Here is an 18,147-nt window from a genome sequence, read left to right as displayed (position 1 = left end):
GCCTGGCCGGGTAGTGCACGGACAACAATCTCTCCCTGAATGTGGAAAAAAACCAAGGAGATTGGTGTGGACTTCAGGAGAGCGCACTCCCAGCATGCTCCCCTGAACATCAACGGTGCTGCGGTGGAGAGTGTGTGCAGCACCAACTTCACATAACCGAGGACCTCTCCTGGACCAGCAGCACCTCATCACTGACCAAGAAAGCTCACCAGCGTTTCTACTTCCTGCGCAAGCTGAGAAGAGCCAGAGCTGCGACCCCATCATGTGATGTTCTACAGAGGGACTATAGAGAGCATCTTAATCAACTGCATCACTGTGTGGTACGGATCCTGCACCGCATGCCGCCACAAGACTCTCCATCGCATAGTGAGGGCGGCTGAGAAGATCATCGGAACCTCTCTTTCCTCCCTGCAGGACATTTACAGCACCCGCCTCACCCGCAAAGCCCTCCGCATAGGGGGGGATGCCACCAATCCGTCACACAGCCTCTTCAGTCTGCTGCCTGAAGAGTCTGTCGACACAAAGACAGTTTTATTCATCAGGCTTTCAGGAATCTAAACTCTCTGCCCCCTGTACCTCTTCTGTCCTCTGCCCACCATTTTATGAAATGTCTGACAGAGTGGACAACTAACAGCAAAAGCCCATAGGGACACGCTAACTAGCTAACTGTCGAACTAACGGCACAAACCCTTTGACATGCTAACCCTCCACTAACTAGTAGTGACAACTGTACAGTGACAGCTACAACCGTGTAATTACCAGAAAAGAAACAATTAGATACACAACAGGAAGTTTTGATCTACAATGTCAATGATGCCTTGAATTCAGCATAATAACATAAACCTAGTTACAAAACAGAGGTAGTTTAGCCATGATGTTAGCACCACTCGGTGAGAAATACGCCAGTGCCTGACAATGAATTAATATTTAAACAAAAACATGAAAAAAGAGGCCATTTGTTAGTCATGAGGTGTAAAAAATATAAGTTGTGTCAATACATGTGCGTGTTTTTCCGTTTTTTTCGCATTGTTTGTATTTTGTTCAGGCCGTATAATCATATAGCCGTTTAGTTTTCCTGAATTTTTGAGGCGTGGCTAAAACAGGGCCTAATGACACACTTGGGCCCCTGCATGAGTCACGGTCCCCTGCACTTTATAAGAACTTGAGTGGCTTTGTCTGCATCAGCGGTTATCTGGCGCAACTGCGACCTGCAGTTAGCTAGCAAGCTATGCCTCCACCCTTTGGATGGTCTGCTGGAGCGCCCACTTTAGAGCGCCTCGTTGTCGGCATTGAGTGTGTGGACGTCATGCATTTTATTTTTATGTCCGACTTGACCGCTAGTGTCTGGACCGGGGTTTGGGTTGCGCCTTGTTGTCGCTGCGTGGAACAGTCGCGCGACAACCCGTTGGGATATATTTAATACACAGGAGGCTTTAAACTGATATACCGTATTTTACAGTATGTATAGACATTACCTATAGAAGGATTTTATATTAGGTAGCAATCATTTTGTCAGGTCCTAGTAGTGGTATTTTATTGACAGTTGAGCAGAGCGTGGTTTCAACGCATTCAGCGGACAGGCCCAGAATGGAAAGAGCAGATTTATTTTACTTGACGATTTTTTTCAAATCATTCAGATTTGGCAGGGCTATTAACACCACTTTTCTATTGTGTGTCAAATTTAGAAGACATTTTCACTTTACAGCTACTTTTAGAACTACGTATTGCTCAGAATAAGCCTGTGTATATATATCACTGTCATCTAAAGGCACAGAATAACATAAATGGTTTTCTAAGGTGAGCTAATCAGATGGTGTTGGAAGCTCCTGGAGGCTGTGAAGGTCAAAAGCTCCACCCCTGCTTGGTGGCCAGTTGTCTGTCTGCCCAATCCAGTGGAGCAGGCGAGGGTGGGAGAGTGGCTAGGTTTTTTTTTTAAGGACAAGAGCCAAAGAATAGTGAAATTTATGACACCCCCAACCCAGACAACAGGAAGATGTTGCATCGCAAGGAGAGCGCTGGCCTGACAGCCAGGTATGAAAAGGAGAGAGGAGGTGTGAAGTTGTCAGTGGAGGAGAAATGGAAGAGGGGTGCATGCAGGAGATGTTGCTCAGAAGGTGAGCCAATCTTCCTGCTCACTTGACCCCCTCCAATTACCACAGCGACGGTTAATTAGTGCAGAGGTAAGCTCTGGTAATTACCACATTGTGTCTCAGACAAAAGGCTACACACGCACGCACGCACAAACATGTTGCTATGGATACTTCGCCATCCTATCTATTGCTGCACTTGAAGAGAGAAAATGGAAATAGATAAAAGAGTTTAGAGGAATAACAAAATGTGGAGACAGAGACCAGGCAAACAAACGCGCTACAAAGGCAAAGCAAGAAGTAACAATGTTTAGTTCAGAGAGGGCGGTTGGCGGTGTGTCATCCACGTTAACAACTAACTCTGTCGAGGAATGACAGTTAAGAAGGCAGTCATCATGTGTGTCAGTAAGGGAAACATGTTCAGCTCACAAACATTCCGGGTGGCAAGAAAAACTTGCTGGAGTAGATCATATACGCACAGTAAGTTTGCAACAAGCTGAAACATGTATTTATACAACTAATAAAGGAGCCTAGAAGTTACATTTCTCTCCTCTGATGCCTCTGAGTCTGCGTAAAGTAACACGAAGAATCGCAGCATTCTGACCACTTGCACAATCTGACGAGATGCAATACAAGTGCTTTATCAAAAAACAGGTGCCTAACTCAAGGCCTGGGGGCAAGATACGGCACACTGCATCACTTCGTGTGGCCCACTAACGCAAATAAAGTGTGCCTACCTCACATTTCTTGCTATATAGGTTTGCTCTTTTCATTTTGGGAGAAACTCTGTTGTAAAATTACTATTTTTCTTAACTTTTAACTGACATTACAAAGCATACAGAGCACTTTTTTTCACTAAATTCCTTAAATTGAATATTTCTACACTAATACATTTCACACTTTTCCATGACTTGATTTCAACTTGAATTTGTTGTTAATCTCAAAAACAATCAATTGTGTCAACAGTAGGTAAACCTCACATGCAAGGAGACAAATGATGAATGGACTGCACTTACAGTATGTAGCACTTTATCTACAACATGACAGTGCCCAAAGTGCTTTACAAAGCCTGACATTCACCCAGTCATACACACATTCATACATCAATGGGCAGCTGCTGCCATGCAAGGCGCTGCCAGGCCCACTTGGAGCAAATTTGGGTGCAGTGTCTTGCCCAAGGACACTTCGACATGCAGTCGGAGCCAGGAATCAAACTGGCGACCCTTCGGTCACTGACGACCCACTCTACCAACTGAGCCACAGCCGCCAAGCTCATATATACAAACATGAACAGGCAGTTATCATCTGCCTCAAGTCACTGCCTCCCCCAGCAGACATCTTGCTTTGTCTAAAGTGATAGTACAATATAAGAGGGAGAGAGAAACAATGTCTACTTTCTAAAACTTGCACTAAAATAAAATATATGATGTTATAATTACAAAATAATTAATTCTAAATAAACTTAATAAGGGCAAAGGCATATATTTTTCTAACATGTAATAATATGATGAGGTGACAGTACATTCATATGGTTTCCACAGTAATAACTGACCTCTGAGGGAAACCATAACTCCAAAGTGGCCCTCAACAAAAAGACAAAGTTTGAGACTCCTGCTTTACAATTCCAATAATACCTTTTTTGATACTATCAGAGCGGTATAGTTAATGTTTATTAAGGCTTTTGTTCACAACAAACATTAATCAATTAATTACCTCTGATTGAAAATTGGGCATTGGCATCTTTGTAAAGGCTCTTTTTTTTTTATTTTATTTTTTTTTTATAAATACTGAAGTATCTCTTTATATTGTGTAAGTGGAAATAATGCTGTAGCTGGTTAAAAGGTATGGCCAGACGCGAACATTTCCAGCTATAGTAGACGACAGCGGGGCCTATTTTAGAGGGGCTTTAGCATTTTATATACAACCCCAATTCCAATGAAGTTGGGACGTTGTGTTAAACATAAATAAAAACAGAATACAATGATTTGTAAATCATGCTCAACCTGTATTTAATTGAATACACTACAAAGACAAGATATTTAATGTTCAACCCGATAAACTTTATTGTTTTTAGCAAATGATCATTAACTTAGAATTTTATGGCTGCAACACGTTCCCAAAAAGCTGGGACAGGTGGCAAAAAAGACAGAGAAAGTTGAGGAATGCTCATCAAACACCTGTTTGGAACATCCCACAGGTGAACAGGCTAATTGGGAACAGGTGGGTGCCATGATTGGGTATAAAAGGAGCTTCCCTGAATTGCTCAGTCATTCACAAGCAAAGAGGTTCACCTCTTTGTGAACAAGTGTGTGAGAAAATAATCAAACAGTTTAAAGACAATGTTCCTCAATCTACAATGCAAATAATTTAGGGATTTCATCATCTACGGTCCATATCATCATCAAAAGGTTCAGAGAATCTGGAGCAATCACTGCATGTAAGTGGCAAGGCCGAAAGCCAACATTGAATGCCCATGACCTTCGATCCCTCAGGCGGTACTGCATCAAAAACCGACATCAATGTGTAAAGGACATCACCACATGTGCTCAGGAACACTTCAGAAAACCAATGTCAATAAATACAGTTTGGCGCGACATCCGTAAGTGCAACTTGAAACTCTACTATGCAAAGCAAAAGCCATTTATCAACAACACCCAGAAACACTGTTGGCTTCTCTGGGCCTGAGGTCATCTAAGATTGACTGATGAAAAGTGGAAAAGTATTCTGTGGTTCGACGAGTCCACATTTCTAATTGTTTTTGGAAATTGTGGACATTGTGTCCTGTGGTCCAAAGAGGAAAAGAACCATCAGGACTGTTATGGACGCAAAGTTCAAAAGCCAGCATCTGTGATGGTATGGGGGCTGTGTTAGTGCCAATGGCATGGGTAACTTACACCTCTCTTAAGGCACCATTAATGCTGAAAGGTACATGCAGGTTTTGGAGAAACATATGCTGCCATCCAAGCAACGTCTTTTTCACGGACGCCTCTGCTTATTTCAGCAAGATAATGCCAAACCACATTCTGCACGTGTTACAACAGCGTGGCTTCGTAGTAATAGAGTGCGGGTACTAGACAGGCCTGCCTGTAGTCCAGACCTGTCTCCCATTGAAAATGTGTGGCGCATTACGAACCGTAAAATATGACAATGGAGACCCCAGACTATTGAACAGCTGATGCTTCTACATCAAGCGAGAATGTGAAAGAATTCCACCTACAAAACTTCAACAATTAGTGTCCTCACTTCCCAAACGTTTATTGAATGTTGTTAAAAGAAAAGGTGGACACAGTGCTAAACATGACCCTGTCCCAGCTTTTTTTAAACGTGTTGCAGCCATAAAATTCTAAGTTAATGATTATTTGCTAAAAACAAAGTTTATCAGTTTGAACATTAAATATCATGTCTTTGTCGTGTATTCAATTAAATATAGGTTGAACATGATTTGCAAATCATTGTATTCTGTTTTTATTTATGATTAACACAATGTCCCAACTTCATTGGAATTGGGGTTGTGTGTGTGTGTATATATATATGCCCTGTGACTGATTGGTGACCAGTTCAGGGTGTATTCCGCCTTTCGCCAGTCAGCTGGGATAGGCTCCAGCATGCCCGTGACCCTAGTAAGCGGTTCAAGAAATGGATATATATATCTATATATATATAGATATTAAAGTTGACTCGGATTTGGATTCTTATGTTGGTTTAACATGGACCACACACTCACCAAAGCAGGACAATTAGTCATTCTGACCAACATAAACCTCTCAAACGCATCCATTTGCATATCGTGTGGTTTAAATAGACACACAAACGTCTTCCTTATTTAGATGACGTGTTACATAAGCTGTCGAGAAGCGTATATCTCAGAGGTGCTACACTTCAGCAGCCCCTCAAAGGTCACATGACGAGCCATGTTGGGGTTAAAAGACATGACCTTAGGGACCGCAAGCGCCACATGGCATACTCCGGTTTGAAAGGCTCATAAATGGGCATACAATTCTCTGATAAGTGTTTACATACTGGAACACTCCTGCACAACAGATGGCTTCGCTGGTCTTTATAGGGTTGATGGCGCCACCAGGTGTTTAAAATATACATTACATATTGTTTGACACTAATAATCTACAGTACAGTAGTTTCCATGGCACGGTGGATGACCGGTTAGCAGAGGCGTGCAGAGTAGCCAAATATTGTACTCAAGTAAGTGTACTGTTACTTTGGAATTAAATGACTCAAGTAAATGCAAAAAATAGTCCTCCAAATTATTACTAGGGTAAGAGTAAGAAAGTACCCAGTGAAAAATCTACTCAAGTACTGAGTAACTTCTCATTTATTTATTTTTTTAAATCAGAGCATGAACGTCAAATAAAATAACTAAATTAAATATGAGTGTGCAAATTCAGATATAACCGAACAATATCACTTCATCTAAAACAAATAACAGCTTTATAAAAGAAAATCTTTGTAAAATAACAAATTAAGGCAAATTCAGCTCCAAGAAATGGTTATACTATATTGTTTCTATTTGTTCAACAGCACAATACTGTAAGCTGACCAGGCAGATAACAAAAGCAGGAACAAAGCTGCAGCGGATATAAAAGGTCTACACACCCCTCTTCAAATGCCAGGTTTTTGTTTTGTAAAATAATTTTGACCAAGATAAATAATTTAAAAACTACTTCCACCATTAATGTGACCTAGAATTTGTAAAACTCAACCGAATCATTTTTGTATCTTTTTGAGAGGGGATGTGTAAATAAACAGCTGAAATAAACCTGATTGACTTGTGACTTGGAGTTTAACTTGCTGCAGGTTATCACTGCAAAAGAGATGTTCTGTTTTAACTGGTCTTTCACCTGGTAAATAAAGTTTCAATAAAATAAAAAATTAATCTGGTTGCATAAGGATGCACTCCCAAAACTCATGTATAAATGTGCTTGTGACAATAAAATAGGGCTAATGTTGCCATATGCAAAGTCAAAACAACTGTAACTTAGCGCAAGGTGTTTTCTCAAGTTAGAAGTGGGCTGAAATGTCCAAGTTTGGGCAGTGACAAAACTACAATGCGTGTTAAAGCTGTTGTTTTCGTAGTTTGTAATGTAAACACGAGTACCATGCGGCTGTCACTTCTCACTGTGATTGAGCCGCGAAGCCCAATAGAAGACTTTGTGTGCGGACATGTGACTTTCTTGTGTCGTTTGATTGGGGAACTTGAGTCAAACGTCACTGTGGTAACATTTGATTGGACCAACCGCGCCCTTTGCAGAAGTCGAAAATGAAAAGCCTAAAAATAGATCGTGCACTCAATTTGTGATAAATTGAAGTATCGAGCGGCATGTAGCTTATTGCAACAGAGTAAGAGCACCGCTTCTTCTCAACATAGATACTCGGATAAAAGTAAAAAGTATGATGCATTAAAACTATTCTGACAAGTACAATTTATCTAAAATGTTGCATGAGTAAATGTAACGGAGTAAATGTGGCGTGTTCCTTCCCATCTCTGCTGGTTAGCACATCTGCCTCGCAGTTCTGAAAATCTGGGTTCAAATCCGGCCTCGCCTGTGTGGAGTTTGCATGTTCTCCCCGTGCCTGTGTGGCTTTTCTCTGGGTACTCTGGTTTCCTCCCACATTCTAAAAACATGCATGGTTGGTTAATTGAAGACTCAATTGCCTGTAGGTGCGAATGATTGTTTGTTTATACTGTATGTTGCCTGCGATTGGCTGGCGACCAGTCCCCCAAAGATAGCTGGGATAGGCTCCAGGACGCCTGCGACCCCAGTGAGGATATGAGGTATAGAAAATGAATGAATAGTTTCCATAAACTGATATACTTTGTTCCATACAGCTTCCATTTTTTAAATAGCAAGTAATTTGAGGACTACCTGCGAGCGACATGCTTCCTCAATGTTACAAAAATACAGAAAAAAAATAAGTTTTGTCAAAGAACTACTGACAGCAGCTTGAGTGGACGCCTTTTAAAATTCAAGGGAACCTTACAATAATTTTGTTATCTTCTTCACATAAATGCAAGCATATCGATGCCGAGTGCTGTAGTCAAGATTTACTTCATGCAGGTTAAATTAACCTGAATTAACCCTGACCCCCTCATCGAAGTTCTTAGTCATGCAGGTTTAGAGTAATAAACTATACAACAGAGCCCGTTAGACTAAAACCATACCAACATACAGCAAAGACTAATGACATTTAAATGGATGCGGATTATTTTAATCATACTAACATTAACCTCCACATAGAAATTCAGTTACATTTAATAGATGTATAAAAAAAATTAAATGACAAGTCCGTCCATTCTCCTTTATTAGCAGTTTTAATACTGATACATGAAGATACCATTCCAACACACACACCTTTGTGATTCACATGGAGTTTTGAGAATTTGCACAACTATACATATCGGTGTACAATACTACTATAAACAATGTAAACAATAAATATTTTGAAAACAAATTTTTTTGTTATTCAAAGTATTCCAGCAGTAGGGCCATCAAGACTTTCCAGTCAATCTGGTTCTACAGGGAAGCAAAGTGTAAAAGTCGCCATGTCTAGAATAGTCTTTGTGTGTAATACATGAATAAGTCTCTGAACACAGTTTATTAAAAAAAAAAAAAAAAAAAAAAAAAAAAAAAAAACTTAATTGGAAACTAAATGACCCTCCACTTTTAAAACTATACTTGATCGAGACATTTACCTGAAAATGCTGGATAAGAAAACAGCTGAAAGCCCAGAGAATAAGATAAGGCAAGCAAACTCGCAATATTTACAGTCGTTTTCTATTTACATTATCAGTGGTAGAGGCGGACTTTGTCTCCCCCTACTGCTTCCATCTTGTTTCACACTTTCAGCATCTTGCTTAAAATCCCATTAGAGCAGCCAGCACCCAAGGAAAACAGACCCCAATAGAGCGGTGGCCTGGTGGGACACCTGTGGAGCCCTGTGAACCAGAAATACCACAGCCAAGTCCCAACACTCTCTCCGGATAGAAAACAAAAGGGGATGAGAAGAAAAAACTGCCATTAAAGAGCCAAATAAAAATAACAAAACAGCAGTCACAGCTGAGCAATTCGAGTGATATGAATGGAAATAGCATGGCTCCACTTCTCTATTTTCTATAGTGCATGTCCTTATTGGAGTCATGTATGAGCTGGAGACTACTCCAGCAACATTTTGGTGGAAGCTGAACTGCTTGCCAGCCAATAGTAGGGCACATAGAGAAAAACAACTATTCACACTAACATTACCACCTATAGGCAATTTACTGTCTTCAAGTAACCTAACAGGCATGTTTTGGGAATGTGGGAGGAAGCCAAAGTACTTGGAGAAAATCCACAGAAGCACAGGTGGAGCATGCAAACTCAACACAGGAACTATCGCGCTGCCATTTTCCTGAATTCAAGTCCAGCAGACAAATGATCATAAGTTCATCCAACTTCAGAACTCAAAAATGAAGTCAGCAAAAGGTTGCAACTACAGTACACAATTGGAGTTGTTGAGGAAAGAAGCCATTGCTGTAGGGTGAACCTGAGCTTGCTGAGCCAGATTCACTTAAAGCGGACAATCTCTTGGCTGTGCGGCCCACAGGTCAGGGCCAATTTAAAAAATATGAAGAAGTAGGAATCATATATTTAATTTGGGCTACTTGCCTAATGCATGTCAGTCTACATACTGGTCAAGTTACTTTCTCATCTAATACAGTCACACTCTACATCTAAAACGAGAAAAGAACATGAATATAACTTTTAAATAAAAGCTTATAAGAACCATTGGGAACGCTCACTACACAGAGAGACAAATTAAGAGAACCACAGAGTGGGAAACATCAAAAACTAAATGCAGACAGCATTTGGTGCTTAATGTTTTTGTGTTCATGTGGAGACCAGACATAGGAGGGGTTGCTGTCAGGGTGTGGGTGGAGAGAGTGTATGCCCGCAGACATAGAGGCCCTCATGGGGGTGTCTCTGCACTGGATGTGGTCTTTTTCTTTGGTGCCTTCTTCACTATCTTGCATTGTGCCTTCCCAAGGGAGAAGCGGGATGGGAAAGAGGAGAACAAAGAAAAGAAAAAGAAAAGAAGAACAGTTGGTGAAGTTGTAGGACAAGCTACAGGATTGCATGAGAACGCAAGTCTCACACGAGAACCCCTGTACTAAGACTGTGGCTAATATTTTCACTTGACAATAAATACAATGAATCCATCTAAACTGGCCTTTAAAGCAGAGCCGGGATTCGACTCAAACTGACGTTCCTGAGACGAGGAACCTAGCTCAAATCATTTGACAATGACATCATTTGACCCAACATCTTCATGGACCTTGTCTTAGTAAAATGAGGTCCATGAGGAATTTGTGTGAGGCGCATCCGCACAGTGAATCACCTTCGCATTATACAGCTGTGTCAGTGGCGTGAGGACTGAGTGTTTTGTTTTTTCTACTTTATTGCCCGTGGTTATCTTATTTTGTGTACCTCTGTCTTTGCAGCAGGTTTCTTGGTTGTCTTGGTGGTGGTGGGCCGCTTGGGGGGCTTTTCTCCTGCATCCTCATCAGAGTGTTCAGTTCTTGCATCTGATTGGTCTGAGCTGTGTTGGGATGATATCTCATCTGCAAGGGACGTGTGAGCCATAGAGCGAGCTGTGGATTTGTACAGAAAAACTGTAATGAGAAACGTATGCATGTCTTTGATCTATTTTAAACTGGTGATGCTAGTTTCAAAGCTTTGCGGTGATTTTATAATACACAAACAAATGGAGCAACACTCAACAACAAGGCTTTCAGGCTCCTTAGGTAATGACCGGATTACCTGTGTGCCTCAATGTTGGAGTCTATTATGTTGGCCCAACAAATTATTTGATCGATGACAATAATCTAAATAATAAACACACAGGCTATCTGCAGGCATAAAGTAGTCACAGTTAAGAATTTTAAGAACCTTTTTAGGGTGACCTCAATGAAATTCAACACCTTACATTAACAAAATGTGACCGCCACTTAAAAATGTATTTATATTAAATTAAAACTTCTGTTGATGTGATGTGTGATGGGCTTATCTGGAGCCTTCACAACAGAAAATATTAGGAGTGTCCCGATACAACTTTTTAAGTTCCAATATGACACAGATATAGCAGCCTTGATTATTGGCCGATACTGATATTGATCCAATGCGATATCAGCATGAATCATACATTGTAGTATGGAATGTTACAAAAGGCTTCCATCAAGTGATATTACTCAAACTGAGAACAATAGTCAGCAATAGTAGGTATGAGGAAAACCTGACCCATTCATTGATTATCAATTAACCTTAAAGATAAGAATAATATACTACAATTGAATAAAATAAATAAAAATTCAATTAGAACATGTGGGAAAATAACCTCAATAAAAGCCATAAAAACAAAAATATAAATTGCAACATAATCACAATGATTAACTTAAACATAAGCATATTCTACAATTGACTAAATAAAAAGAAATTAAGCTCTCAAAAATAACCTCAATAAATCAAAGAAATACAAATTATACTTGCAAAGTGCAAAATAACAATTCAATTCACTTCAGTTATTTTTTTTACTGTCAGTATATTGTGGGAACAGCATTTGATTCCTCCATGTGCGGAAATACAATCTTGAACTTCTTTATGAATCTGTGATATAGTTTTACCGACAGTGTCGTGGCAGGTAGGAATAATGTAGTGAGGCCTCAACGTGCGCAATTCAATATTTAAATAAGACATTAGTCACCCCACCTTTTACCCCGTACCAGGGGAGCTTGCCATGCTTTGCAAGTGTTTCGCACAGCATTGGTTGTTTGAGAGAGCAAGAGGTGTGTGTCTTCACCTCTGTGGTCTTCACAGAGAAAATTCACATGCGGTTTATTGTGACGCTGCTTCAAATGCGCAATGAAGTTGGTCGATTTAAACTTGCCCGGTTCTGTGCCACCGCGGAAAACAGAACACCAATGTCTTTTTTGGACTAAAATGGAAAACACTGCCACATGGCCGACATCACTCTTACTCCTTGCTACTTAGCATGTTAGCAGATGCTGCTGTTGTGATCACCTGGAACGGACCGTTTGTATAAGGGTGCTTATATCAGAGATTTTAGAGCAAGTCTGATAGAATCAGATACTCGTTTTTATTTTATGACAACAGACCGTTATCAGATATTGGATTGGGACCCCCCCAAGACAATAACCGCCGCATATTTGCGATTCAGCATTTGCAAATTTGCCTGTCAGTATTTTTTTGGCACCATTTGGTGGCATCTTGGTGTCAAGAAAGCATGCTGAAGTCTGTTGAGGAGTTTCATTTAAAAATGATTAATGCTTTGCCCCCCATCTTGTGGCATCTAGAGGCAATTACAAACCTTTTGCGGGTGGGATTGGTGGGGGGGGGGCTCTACAGGCTCAGTTTATTAAAATCACATGACATCAATCCCAAGTTGCCCCAGTTTGAAATTAGTCTTTTGGTGGGGTGAGTGGCATCCAGCACAATGAGAAGTACTAAAGTAGTTACACAGATATTTGCGCAGTGACGGACATGTGATCTTACTCTGTCGTGTAGCGGCGCTCTTGGCCCGGGGAAGCGTGCTGGCCCCCGAGCTCATGTCGTCCACAGAGTCTCGTCTCATGCGACCGTCTGAAGAGTGCAGAGACAGCTCATCCTCGGTGTTGATGAGTGTCAGGTCCTGCATGCTAAAACTGCGCAACTTGTCTGACAACACACCCTGGCCCTGCACAGCAATCAACAAAACACGCATTAGCTACAGTATGTGACAGCAACACAATGGTTGAGGATTATAATGTTGGGAGTAAGTCATCTGAGAAATACAGTACATAGCAATAACTAGATACATAAATATCTAGATGCAGTTTGGGGATAAAGTATTTGCCTCCTTCCTGATCAGTTTTTTTGTTTGTTTGCGTATTCATCACACAATGTTTCAGATCATCAAGAGGGTGTACCTTTACATCTGGTGTAAAAATAGTAACATTTGATAAAAAATAACATGGTGGCAGTGTGATGGTCTGGCTGCTTTTCTTTTTTTAGGACCTGGACTACTCACTGTGGAAAAACTAATGGAACACTGAATTCTGGTATCTACCAGAAAATCCTTCAGGCCAACATCTGGTCATCAGTTCTTGCCCTCAAGATTAAGCACTCTGCAGCACGACAATGATCGGAAATATATGAACAATTCCACCTCTGAATGGCTTCTTTTTTTCTTTTTTTTTTAAATAATAATAATAAAAATGTATAAAGTAGGTTTTGGATAGACCAAGTCGAAGTTCAAATTTAAATACAATTGAGATGCTAGGATATGACCTTAAAGTCAGTTAATGCTCGAAAACCCTCCAATATGATCAAATTAAACCAATTCTGCAAAGAAGAGTGGACCAAAAATTCCTCCACAATAACACCACCAGGTATCGCAAGAGCTTGATTTTGACAACCAGTTATTAGGTTCTGGGGGCAATTACCTTTTCCCATATGGCAATATAGGTTTGGATGTTTTTCCCCTTAATAAATAAAAAACAAAATCATCAGAAACTGCATTTTCTATTTACTTGGGTTGTTTTACTTTGTGAGATATTAAAATTGGCTTGATGAATGGAAACGAGTGATAACTATGCCAAAAATTGAAAAGTTAAACTTTTTATGCAGAAAATCAGGAGGGGGGCAAAGGTAGTTTGTCATGGTACTGTATACAGTACTGCCTTGCAATACATGTTCATTGCGTGACCACACTCCTAACTCAAAACACTTGTATGTCAAAACATATTTTCCCATTGAAATGAATGGAAATGCAATTAATCCGTTCCAGCCTCCCCAAAAACTAGGGATGCACGATAACTGCTTTTTTATATAGTTTATATCAGGGGTCTTCAATGGATTCCAGGCCAAGGACCCCTAAACTGATGGAAAGCTGGAGCGGGGACCCCCTACTTATGTATACAACTGTATCTTATATCAAACTGGTCCAATAACAGAATTCATATACATTCAAAATTATAGTATTATATTAATGTATCATTTATCATACATCATATGTGTAGAAGAATAAAAATGCCTTTGTTGTCACTATACACAAGTACGATGAGATGTATTAATGTACTTTATTGTGCAATCAATACTATAGTATTGATAACTCGAACTTTTTCTCTTGTCAAACTTGAGTAACATACAGATTCAAATATTCATGTCTTTTTTTATTTTAAACAACATAACAGACAATTATTCATGTTAATGATTATTGGAAGAAATTTGAATTTGTGGCTGAGCAAAGAGTGCCAGGGCGAGGAGGAGTGTTGATGCTGAGCAAGCTGAGATGAGAGTCATTAGTGGTTATGTGCTTGCGCTTTCCCTGGCAAATGAAGTAGGGCCATTGTGTGTTTTGAAATTAATTCCATTGGTAGATAATGTATTGTCCAGTGAGTGAAAGTTGTAGAGCAAGATGCATCGGAGCGGTGTTCCGCTGGGGTTAGCATTTACCTTAGCTGTTAGCCCACAGCGACAATTGTGATTCCGCATGTGGCCAAGCCGCCCCCGCTCCTCCTCTGTCGACTTGAGCTGCTACGCGAGTCAGCTGCTGCGTAAGCCGCTGGGTCTCACCGCAAGCGTCGTAGTTACGAAAAAGTCACTGGATGGTCGTAATTTCAGCAAGTACTGGCAATCATAAGCTAATTTACTGCGGATATTGACTATTTTTGGTGTGGTAGGCGAAGAAATTTGGTCATAATATCCATGACTGTAAGGAGTCAATACAACTTGCACACCAGCAAAACCACTTCTGAATGGCTGAAGAAAAACTAAATTAAAACTTTGGAGTGGCCTAGTCAGTCCTTACCTGAATCCTACTGAAATGGTGTGGCATGCCCTTAAAAAGGCGGTCCATGCTCAAAAACCCTCCAATGTGGCTGAATTACTGTAATTTCTCGTGTATAATGCGCACCCATGTATACACACCCCCAAAGTTGACCTCAAAATTCTGGAAAACCCTTCTACCTATGTATAATGCATTTTTACAATGCATGATTTTGCATCCATTTTCTTTACCACTTATCCTCATTAGGGTCGTGGGCTGCTGGAGCCTATCCCAGCTATCTTCGGCGGGAGGTAGGGTACACCCTGAACTGGTCGCCAGCCAAGCGCAGGGCACGCAGAAACAAACAACCATTCACACTCACATTCACACCTACGGGCAATTTAGAGTCTTCAATCAACCTACCACGCATGTTTTCGGGCTGTGGGAGGAAACCAGAGTGCCCGGAGAACACCCACCCAGGCACGGGGAGAACATGCAAACTCCACACAGGCGGCGCCGGGATTTGAACCCGGTCCACAGAACTGTGAGGCAGATGTGCCAAGCAGTCGGCTACCGTGCCGGCCAAAACATGAAGTATTATCTGTATTTTGTTAGTTTTTGTCAAATAATTATTCTGAAGCACTTTATTTGAACACATAATACTTTTTTTATTATTGCTCTTAACTTGCTCTTATTTTGAAATTCACAGCCCTACTTCTATTTAGTAAATGAGAAAACACACAGTTGTGCTCATATGTTCGATTACCCAGACAGAATTTGTAAGATGTGTACAATGGAGGGGGCTCGGTTATGTTCTGGGGCTGCTTCATATATCTGGAACAGGGTGTCTTGAATCTGTGCGTGATACAATGAAATCTCAAGACTATCATCCTATTTGAGAGAGAAATGTGCTGCCCAGTGTCAGAAGGCATGGTGTGAGTCGCAGGTCATGGGTTTTCCAACAGGATAATCACCCAAAACCAACAGTTAAAAACACCCAATAGTGATGGGAACAGCAGTTTTTAGTGTACTGAATCATTCGAATCAGTTCAATAAAAAGATTCATTCACCGAATCATTCAGTGCTTCTTCATTCATTTAATGATCCATCCCTGAGGTTCACGTTCACTCAACACTTTCACCAAAGGACTAGGCGTTGTTGTTGTCATGTATTGTAAACTAGGAAAGGTGGAGAGATTATTAAAAATAAATAAAACTTCGGCTAAATGATCACCTACCTATCTCTCTCTCAGCAAGCTCTCGAACACCCGGCTTCGGTTGTGACTCGTGAACATGCGTGCAGCAAGCTCAGCTACCGAACATCCTTCCGCATCCACTTATGTCCAGCGAGGCTCTCGCCAGCCGGCATGACTTTTCTGCATTCCACCGCGGTGGACAGCGTCGCTGACAACAGCCCCCACTAGACGGGCTTCCTGCTCACTCACCTTACTGTTATTGTCATCTGATGAGTGGAAAGCGACTAAGTGTCTTGAGAAGCGCTATAGAAGTTTAATGTGTTGTTATTATTAATATTATGAAATAAAAAGCTTTAATAATCGCATTAGAGACACAGAGGGAATGACATGTAAAAACATATTAATTTACATTTATTTTAAATATGTGCGCTAGTTTTCATGTGCTTGACTGACTCAACATTAGCCGTTAGCTTGAAGAAACGGCTGCTATCCCCGTGAGGACGTCAGGACTTGCGGTTAAAAATCACTCATGAGTACGTTCCCTGCATAGTACGCCGCCATTCCTTGAGCAAACGAATCACTCATCGTACTAGTACATTCCTCCTTAGCGGATCACAAACAAAGAAGTTCCGAGAACGATAAGTTCCACGAATGAAATACTCTTCAGTTCCTCAGTACACCAGTTCACTGAACGAATCACTCAGTTCACTTAAGTCCCTCACCTGAAAGAATCACTCTTCAATTCCTCAGTACATCATTTCACTGAACGAATCACTCAGTTCACTTAAGTCCCTCCCCCGCTTGCACGGCGCTGCCTGACGCTGGTTGCTCATTGGTCATTCGCCGAAGTGAGTGAGTGACAATGCTGGCGAATCACAAACCACATGGTAGTACATAAAATGAAGTCCTGCCCCCGCCTGCACACTGGCTGCTCATTGGTCATTCGCCAAAGATTCAGAAGTGAGTGACAGAACGCCTCAGCAGTTCCGTTTCCGCTCCCAGCCGACTTGCTTGCCTGGCGGCGTGTGGCGGCCAAGATAAAAGAACGAATCATTTCATAAACTGATTCGGTTCAGTTCGTTCACTAAAGAGATTAATTCTTCTGAACGAAACAACACTAACACCAAAGAATGGCTAAGAGCCAAACATTGGACTTTTCTGAAGTGGCCTTCTACGAGTCCTGATCTAAATCCTATTGAACATCTCTGCAAGGAGCTAAAACATGCCATTTGGAGAAAGCACCCTTTAAACCTGAGATAACTGGAGCAGTTTGCTCCGGTTTGCTCCAGAGTAGGCCAACATATCCCCTGAGTGGTGCAGAAGTCTCAGTGAAAGTTACAAAAATCATTTGATTGCAGTGATTGCCTCAAAAGGTTGTGAAACAAAATAAGTTCTGGGTACCATTATATTTGTCCAGCCCTGTTTCAGTTTGTCTTTTAAAATAATTCTGTTGACCCACAATTCAAAAGCAATCTCTGATATTCATTGGTTAATTTTCATACACAGTATTTTTACTTTTATCAGATTAAAGTTTTTCTGTGACCACTGTGGGTTTCACATTCATTAACAGTGGGGTACCAAGGTGAAGTTTATTGTCATATTTATATAAAAGTACAATGTACATTCCAATGTAATGAAATATGTTGTGCCCTGGCACTCTCTCAGCCGTAATGTTGATAGCCAACTAATAAATAAAACACCTGACATACTGTACTTCCAACTCAAATATTGACAACCAACTAAATAAATAAAACAGCACCAATGAAACAAAAATGCACATAATACATATCATGTTGAAGTATTAGGCCTACTACTTAGTTTGCAACAATTTTATCCTCGTGTGTAGGTTCCACCACCGATCTCGAAGTCTCGCGTGTACACACTACTGGGTGTGCGCCGATGTTACCTAAATGTTTTTGAGGGGACCAGAGGCGGGACAGTTGTCGTCAAAAAAAAAGACTTGCTTTGAAATTTGTGTCATCTGGGGACCCAGTTTTAAAGAAAAAAAACGACATTTAGGCGGACGTTTAAATTTACTCCCGCTTCCTT

General features: G+C 40.8%; 1 protein-coding gene across 9 annotated transcripts in view; it reads right to left on the bottom strand.

The window, feature by feature from the left end:
• The window catches only part of reep2 (receptor accessory protein 2), a 108,443-nt gene that overhangs the window by 84,359 nt on the left and 5,937 nt on the right, over positions 1-18,147 (bottom strand). For 7 of the 9 annotated variants that reach the window (XR_009790531.1, XR_009790529.1, XR_009790530.1 and 4 more), the window contains 2 exons: positions 12,650-12,830; positions 10,568-10,731 (listed from right to left, as the gene is read on the bottom strand). Coding sequence is in view for 2 of the 9 variants with exons in the window: in XM_061788137.1 (XP_061644121.1) it covers positions 10,050-10,118; positions 10,568-10,731; positions 12,650-12,830 (414 nt within the window). In the remaining 7 variants the exon portion in view is untranslated. Of the gene's footprint in view, positions 1-8,388; positions 10,119-10,567; positions 10,732-12,649; positions 12,831-18,147 lie in introns of those variants that run through there. The other 2 variants (XM_061788137.1, XM_061788138.1) reach the window with 1 other exon arrangement.

The sequence above is a fragment of the Phyllopteryx taeniolatus genome, chromosome 10 (assembly GCF_024500385.1).
Source record: "Phyllopteryx taeniolatus isolate TA_2022b chromosome 10, UOR_Ptae_1.2, whole genome shotgun sequence".
Classification (NCBI taxonomy): domain Eukaryota; kingdom Metazoa; phylum Chordata; class Actinopteri; order Syngnathiformes; family Syngnathidae; genus Phyllopteryx; species Phyllopteryx taeniolatus.
The sequence above is the reverse complement of the archived record's forward strand: the minus strand, read 5'-3'. Positions and strand labels throughout refer to the sequence as shown.